The 7779-nt window shown below is 48.2% G+C and overlaps 1 protein-coding gene across 3 annotated transcripts; it reads right to left on the bottom strand.

Annotated features, from left to right (window-relative positions):
* Nucleotides 1-2609: 2609 nt before the first annotated feature.
* Nucleotides 2610-7344, bottom strand: Fxyd4 (FXYD domain containing ion transport regulator 4). 3 transcript variants are annotated; one of them, XM_042696292.1, is made up of 8 exons: nucleotides 7205-7344; nucleotides 5601-5664; nucleotides 4955-4987; nucleotides 4833-4856; nucleotides 3732-3806; nucleotides 3620-3656; nucleotides 2868-2905; nucleotides 2610-2799 (listed from the first exon to the last, which is right to left on the bottom strand). In XM_042696292.1, exons 2-8 carry the CDS (start codon nucleotides 5638-5640, stop codon nucleotides 2780-2782), a joined length of 267 nt encoding a protein of 88 aa, XP_042552226.1. In that variant the 5' UTR covers nucleotides 5641-5664; nucleotides 7205-7344; the 3' UTR covers nucleotides 2610-2779. The 3 variants fall into 3 exon arrangements, with proteins under 3 accessions (XP_042552226.1, XP_042552228.1, XP_042552225.1); XM_042696294.1 differs by having other exon boundaries at nucleotides 5601-5726; XM_042696291.1 differs by having other exon boundaries at nucleotides 5601-5667; nucleotides 7205-7342.
* Between the last annotated feature and the right edge of the window lie 435 nt (nucleotides 7345-7779).

Below are 7779 nucleotides of genomic sequence, written 5' to 3' on the forward strand. Positions count from 1 at the left end.
CTAGTGCTCTACCATTTGAACCACAACTCCACTTCAGGCTTTTTCTGTTTATGTTGTACTAAGGAAGCAAACCCAGGGCTTTATGCATGCTAGGCAAGTACTCTACGGCTAAGACACATTCCCAGTCTGAAATGAGAATCCTGATCAGGCTTCATACAACATAGTTTACAATGATCCTCCCAATCTCTGACTCACAACTAAATATCTGAGTTATATTATTTAAGTATAGTGCATCTTGGTTAATAACCCCTCCCCCTATACTTTTCACTTTTTGGTGGTTATCTGGAAATAATCTCAGATATTCCTATGTAGGCTAGTTTCAAACTGTGATTCTCTGATTTCAGCCTACTGTGTAGTTACGATTACAGGTGTGAGCCACCAGCTTGTGGCTATTCAACTGCTATGGATGTTTGCATGTAGTTTCTTTTTGGGGCCACATCTCCAGGCCTAGTCTGTCCCTTAGTTTTTTTCACTTAAAAGTTGGCACTCTACTACTACTTGCCACACCTCCACTTCCTTGTTCTTAATTCTTACACAAGGCCTTTATTTCAAAAGCATTTTCCTGTATTTACTTAACAATAAAATAACAAATGCCACAGTGGTGCTTCACATGATCCTGGCTGAGGGCAGCACTTGGGGTATAGAGAAATTTGCAAAGCCTGTATAGAACCCAGTATTAGTCCCATGGCTGCCCACTCCATGCACCAAAGGAAACAAGACAAAGTTGGGGATCAGCAGCTGCTTCAGGTCTGCCTTTGGCTCATCCAGATTGAGCTCTTGGCACTCTACCATTCCCCGGCCCACTAAGCACTGGCCCCTGCTCGGGCACTGGTCTTTAACATAGCTGATGCTCCATGCCACTGGGACACGGTCTTGGGGACTTAGCTGGCTTCACATCAATCAGAATGAATAATAGGAATTAGGTTGTGGCTTTGACGCCTGAGGACAGCAGAACTGGATGTAACAGGAAATACCCACAAGAACAGCGGGGTGCTCGACACCCTGGTTGAGAAGCAAGGGTGAACCTAGTGCCACTGGCTGAACAGTGTGATCTCAGCCACTCGAGACTTCTCTAAGGATCACAGTTAAGAACTAGTCTGGGCAGACTTCAAGTCAGAACTGGGTCCAGTTTAGCAAAAGCTAAAAGTGGAGCTGTGGCTCAAGTAGTGCAACACAAGCCTTGAGCAAAATGGCCAAGCACCAGTACAGGCCCTGAGTTCAATCCCAAGACCAGCACACAGTTCAAATGTGCCAGGCAGGGACCAGGTTTTTACTCATGCTACAGTACTGTCCTCACTGCCCAGTACCTAAGCATGCCCTGAGTTACCTCCACAGGTTCTGTTCAGGCCTGCTTTCTGCAACTTCATACCCCGTGTACTTGCAGGCTACGATCTTATCACCTGCATTCCATCCATGCAGCCTTGCCTGAGGAGCAGTGAGCAAGCATACCTTCTGTTTGCCAGTGCTTGCATCTTGCCATGCCCATGGGAACATAAGATTTGTGTAGATAAGTTGTCCCCACCCCTCCTGCTGTCAGTACTAGGCTAGCTTGGGAACTGTCTAGTGTTTGGGGGGGGTGGGGAGTGGGTTTTCTCAAAGCTGGTGTTCTACCACTTGAGCTACAGCTCCACTTCTGGCCTTTTTTCTGGTTAATTGGTGACAGTGATAAGGGTTTCATGTGCTTTCCAGTCCAAGCTGGCTTTGAACATGATCCTCACATCTCAGCCTCTTAAATAGCTGGGGCTACAGGCATGAGCCACTGGCACCTGGCAGTGCTCCATGAAGCACTATCTGGTATCCCCCAAAAAGCTGGAGGCTACTATCACTGTTGGTCTGAGGACTTTATTGGGGCAGGTGAGACAGTGAAAGAACTAGGTTCTATGATGTCTACCACTGAGTTATCAGGTATGAATATTGTAAAGGTGTTATATACTGGTAGTGGGGCTTGCACTCGCCTCAAGTTTTCTGAGCCTGAGACATACCTAGTTTCAATTAGTTCCCACCCACTAAACCTGGTTGCTGCCCGAGCTTTTTGTTCAAGGCTAGTACTCTGCCACTTGAGCCAGAGTGCCACTTCTAGCTTTTTTTTTTTTTTTTTTTTGTCGGTCGTGGGGCTTGAACTCTGGGCCTGGGCGTTGTCCCTCAGCTCTTCAACTCAAGGCAAGCGCTCTACCACTTGAGCTACAGCGCCACTTACTACTAGCTTTTTCTATGATTAGAGATAAGAGTCAGGGACTTCAGGCTGGCTTCGAACCACGATCCTTGGAGCTCAGCCTCCTGAGTAGGATTGCAGGCATGAGCCACAGGTACCCAGTTAGGGTTTTTACTGCTTAAGTGGAGATAGAGTCCCATGGACTTCACTGCCCAGGCAGACTTTACACCACAATCCTCAGATCTCACAGCCACCTGTGCCTAGCCTATAAATTCATTTGATAAAACCTGTGGCTTGTTGGACTGGGAGTGATGGGACATGAAGTGGGTGACAGAATCAACCAGGGGAGATTCTCAAGTGGCGCATTGCCAGGAATGAGCCTCTGGACACGGAATAATGTGACAGTTACTAGTACACCCTTTCCTCCCTCCACAGAAGGCCACAAGAACACAGATGGGAGAGGTAAGACCAGTTTATTTGGATACCAAAATAAGCTTTGGACATTGCCCTGATCAGGGCACCGAACAGCCAGTCCTAGAGGGAGGCCATACAGGAAGAACCAGGAAGGAGAAGCAGCAAAGGGTAGCAAAAGCTGGGGCCCAGGAGTCCCTTTAAGCTGTCTGGTACTTAGCAGGTACTGGCAGGGCCTACAAAATTAAGACAGGTCCTCAGTGACACAGGCCAGGCCTCCCCCACCCCCCAGCTTCACACTCACCTGCAGTGATCAGTGGCATGGGCTTCTCAGGTAAGGGACTAGAGAAAGGAGGGAGTCAGATTAGCACTGGGGATGGGCTTCTTTCTCCTTCCTGGTGGCCCTCCTCTGTGACACTTCATGGCCACTTCACACAAATCCCAAGGGGGTTAGCCTCCATCTTGGGGTCCTTGGAAATGGAGGCTTGGCTCAAGTGGTAGAGTCCCAACTTTGACCAAAAAGGCCAAGCAAGAAAGTGAGAACCCAGAGTTCAAGTCCCAGCATAGACAAAAAAAAAAAAAAAGGAACTAAAGAAAGCTCTCCTGAATCAGCAGCATTTGAGGTGGTGCCGGGGAGTTGGGACATTCCTGGAGGGAGCCATGTTGAGAGGAAATAAGGAAGGGGTGAGATTGCCAGGTGCTTGTAAATTCTAGTTACTCAAGAGCCCAAGCTCTGAAGATGAAGGTTCAAAGACTGGATGGCAAAGCCTGAGACTTATTTTCAATTGATCAGCAAAAAGCTAATAGTAAAGCTGTGGCTGAAGTAGTGGAGCACTAGCCTTGAGTGAAAAAGCTAAGAGGAAGCACCCAGGCCCTGAGTTCAATCCCAGTATACAAGATTTGATTTAGGGTCCCTCAAAGTTGATATCTGACTCAATCCAATTGCAAGCCCAGTAAACAGAGCTAGGAGCCTTATCCTGGCTGGCTGAGACCTGGGACTTGATGCTCACATCAGTGTACAGCAGAAGGTGCATGTGCAGAGGGGGCTGGCCTTACCTGGACTTCTGACTGCCCTTACATTTGCATTTGCTACCTGGGCAAGGAAAAGAGGAGTCAGAGCTGGTTAAGTGTGAGTGCTCCCTCTCCCCACCCTTTTCCCAACACTCACTCAGGACAATGGCAACTCCAGCGACACACAGCAGCCCTCCAAATATCATCCCACCCAGCTGTAGGCTTTCCCAGTCTAGAAACAGAACAGGGGACATGCATAGTGAGCTCTTCCCCACCCAGTGACCTCCATTTACTCAAGGGTGTGTGTGTGTTTACTTTGGTGATAGTTCTGAACTCAGGGCCTGGCACTGTCCCTGAGCTGCTTTTGCTCAAGGCTAGTCCCCTACCACTTGAACCTATTTATAGCTCCACTTACTGCTTTTTTGGATTTGTTTATTGGAGTTGTGCAGACTTTTTGGACTGGTTTTGAACTGCAATCCTCATCTCAGCCTCCTGAGTAGCTAGGATCACAGGCATGAGCCACCAATGCCAGCTTTATTCAAAATATTTTATGAGCCTGAGGCGCTGTAGCAAGTATTTACAAGCTCCTGCTTGGGCAGTCTGCCTTATAAATAAATTCCTGCTCATTTGACATTTCCATCCAGGTAGTGAGAGGGCAAGCAAGCAAGGCAGTCAACAGATACAACTTTTACAACTTGTAGTGTCTGGTTTTCTGAAGAAATGGTAAGTTCAGAGAAAGAAGGGCTCTGAGGAACCATAGCAAAAATCAGGTACTGTGACCTTTAATCCCAGCTACTGAGGAGGCTGAGATCTGGGGACTGAGGTTCAAAATCTACACATGCAGCCAGTTGCTGGCAGCTCATGTCTATAATCCTAGCTAATCAGGAGACTGAGATCTGAGGATCAGGGTTCAAAACCAGCCTGGGCAGGAAACCTAGTGACACTTATCTCCAATAAACCACCAGAAAATCGGAAGTGGCACTGTGGCACAAGTGGTAGAGCGCTAGCCTTGAGCTGAAGAGCTGAGGGACAGTGCCCAGGCTCAGACTTCAAGCCCCACGACCGACAAAAAAAAAAACACATGCAGAAAAGTTTGTGAGACTCTTCAGTTAACCGGCAAAAAGCCAGAAGTGGAGCTGTGGCTCAAGTGGTAGAGCACCAGCCTTGAGCAAAATAGCTCAGACAACATCTAGGCCCAGAGTTCAAGCCCCAGGACCAGAACAAAAAAAAAAGGTGGAGGGAGGCAAACCTCTCTTACCATAGTAGAAGGGACTGCTTCTATCTGCAGGAAAGAGAAAAAACACAGAATAAAGACCAGAACTAAGAGACTGGATGTGGGGGTCTCAGAAGGAGAAAGCATGGCAGCTAGGGGTCACTCACCTAATAGGTCATTGGCTTCCAAAGCAGGCAGGCCTGGGTAGGCAAAGCAAAGGAAGTGGATGGTCATTCATGGCACTGGTATTCAAATATTTTGGGTAGGTGGGCACAGTATTGTACGCCTGTAATGCCAGCTAATTGGGAGGCTGAGATGATATGATCACTTGTGGTCAGGAGTTCTGGTTTACAGTGGACTGTGTTTTGGGTGTCCACACTTCAACTTCACTATTGGGAGAGGCCCACCAGGCTGCCTAAGGAGAGGTGAACTGGCCAAAGTTGAAGGGACCTTCCCACTGGTGGTGGTGGTGGTATAATGTGTGTGGTGTTTGTGTGTGTGCGCGAGTGCTATCCCTCAGGTTTGAACTCACAGCCTGGGTGCTGTCCCTTAGCTTTTTTACTCAAGGTTAGCTCCGCTTGCGGCTTTTTGCTGCTTAACTGGAGATAAGAGTCTCACAGACTTTCTGCATGGGCTGACTTTGAACCTCAACCCCCAGATCTCAGCCTCCTAAGTAGCTGGGACTACAGGCGTGAATCACTGGTATCTGGCTAACAATTTAAACATACACACATTTATTGGACACAAGCCGTCCTTGGGGAACAGGCTGTGTGTCTCCATTTCCTTAGTGGGTGGGGTCTCTGTGGGACTCACCTGCCAACATGAAGACAAAGGCACAAGTCATTCCTTCCATCTTGGGTCGGTGTATAGTGCAGGGCTGCTATAAAGCAAGATATAGAGGCAAGAGAAGGGGGCTGTGTCTGCAATCCAACCACCTGTCTGGGAGTCATCATTCATCCCCTTAGTATGGGTGGACAGGCAAGAGGCAGAACAGGGTTACAGTAGCTGTGTATATACTTTCCTAGAAGGTAATCTTGCACACATGACCACTTTCTGCTCTCTTTTATATATACCTAATACTAGTTATGTTTTCTTGCCAGTACTAGGATTTGAACTCAAGACCTGGGCACTGTCCTTTTAACTTTTTTTGCTCAAAGATAGCATTCTACCAGTTGAACTACAGCTCCACTTTTAGCTTTTTGCTGGTTAGTTAGGAGATAAGGGTCTCATAGACTTTCCTGCCCAGGCTGGCTTTGAACCTTGATCCTTAGGATCTCAGTCCCCTGAGGGGCTAGGGGTTATAGGCATGAACTCCAGTCTGGAGCTCTTATATTGATTTCCCAGAGAATCTGAGTTCCAACACTTGGGGGTTTCAGAGAAGTCTCTGCCATTGTTCATTTCTGTCCTGCCTGGCTCTGGTCTCTTAATGAAATCCTAGATCGGGGGCCAACACTTCCCTCTTCAACACCAGATGTGTGACTTAGCTGTTGCTCAACCTCTCTGAGCTTCAGTTACCTGTAAATAGCAGCAACTTGGCAAGTTATAATGGTGGAGTTAAATGAACTATTTGCCAGGCCAAAGATATATGCCTGGTACTAGGAGACTGAGATCTGAGAATTGCAGTTGAGTCTGGGCAAGTCTATGAGACTCTGATCTTCAATCTAACCAGCAAGAGTTGGAGGTGGAGTTGTGGCTCAAGGGGTAGAGTGTTAGCATTGAGTACAAAAGCTTAGGGACAGTGCCCATGCCCTGATACAAGCCTCAGGACCAACACTAAATAAACAATAAACACCTGGGTACTTTTGCCATGAGAGGGGACATGCGGTTTGTGAACTAGGCCAGTGTCCAAACTGGCTTCTCTTAGTCTTTTATCTGTCTTCTGCTTCTTCTCTACCCTGGATCCTAGATCCATCAATTGATTGATTGTAGTATGTGTGCCAGTACTGAAGCTGAACTCTGGCCCTGGTACATTTCTTTAACTTTTCACTTAAGGCCGGCACTCTCCCACTTGAGCTACAGCTCCCCTTCTGGCTTTTTGGTGGTTAAGTGGAGATGAGAGTCTCACAGATGTTTACTGCCTAGGCTGGTTTCCAACCCTGATCTTCATATCTCTGCCTCCTGAGTAGCTGGGATTACAGGCATGAGCCACATCACCCAGCTTGGATTTGGTAGATTATAAAGATGTCATCTCTACCCCACAGATCCTTCCACTAAAGATTGACTCCTCCAACCCCAGCTCACCACCACACAAGGGCATAAAGCATGAAGTCCCTACTGCCCTAGGGGCTGCTAAAGCTACTTGTCTTCAAAACCTACAAACAGCAACTCATTACTCAGAATTCTGGGATCTCCATGACCACCTCTTCTACCTGGCCATCCTGAAGTCCTAGCAAATGCCTGCTCATCTGAGGGCTTACCTGAACCAGGCTGAAGGGACAGCAGGTCTGAAGAGCGGGCTGGGCTGGGGACCTTTAGGTGGGTTCTGGCTCTTTATACCCAGAACCCCGCCCAGGGCAAGAGAGCAGCAGACTGGAGGGAGCTGGTCAGCTCCTAGTAAACTGCTTGAAGCCTCCCTTCCCCAGGTGCTCTTAAAGAAACAGCTCACCTGCCACACAGGGCAGAGCCAGCCCAGGGCAGAGGGACATTGAGTGGGGGAACTGTGGGTGAGACTTCAGGGCCTCCTGGGAGGAGAAGGTAGGCTTCTGTAAGTCCACCTAGATCTTCAGAGCAATTGGTGTTGGGGCCGTGACTCAGTTGGTAGAATACTAGGCAGCAAAAGTGGCAAGTACTAAGTTCCAAGTCCCAGGCTCAAACATGAAAAAAAAAAGTGAGTCCCAGGGAGTGTTGTCAGGAGTGGGTGTTTAGGGATCTGGTGCCAACAGTGGGGTACCAGGTCCTCTGGGAACAGTAGAACGGATGAAGAGTCAGGACGGGATTTGTTGTTGTTGTTGGTTGTGGGGTTTGAACTCTGGGCCTGGGTACTGTCCCTCAG

Source organism: Dipodomys spectabilis, unplaced genomic scaffold (assembly GCF_019054845.1).
Source record: "Dipodomys spectabilis isolate Male_0828 unplaced genomic scaffold, ASM1905484v1 ptg000207l, whole genome shotgun sequence".
Classification (NCBI taxonomy): domain Eukaryota; kingdom Metazoa; phylum Chordata; class Mammalia; order Rodentia; family Heteromyidae; genus Dipodomys; species Dipodomys spectabilis.

Bases quoted from the DNA above. Each gene is read 5' to 3' on its own strand.
- Fxyd4 (XM_042696292.1), bottom strand. From the start codon at position 5,640: ATGGAAGGAATGACTTGTGCCTTTGTCTTCATGTTGGCAG. The intron at 3,657-3,731 runs GTGAGTGTTGGG...TTCCTTGCCCAG, and splicing joins TGGAGTTGCCATTGTCCTGA to GTAGCAAATGCAAATGTAAG. The intron at 2,906-3,619 runs GTAAGGCCAGCC...TCCTTTCTCTAG, and splicing joins AAGGGCAGTCAGAAGTCCAG to TCCCTTACCTGAGAAGCCCA.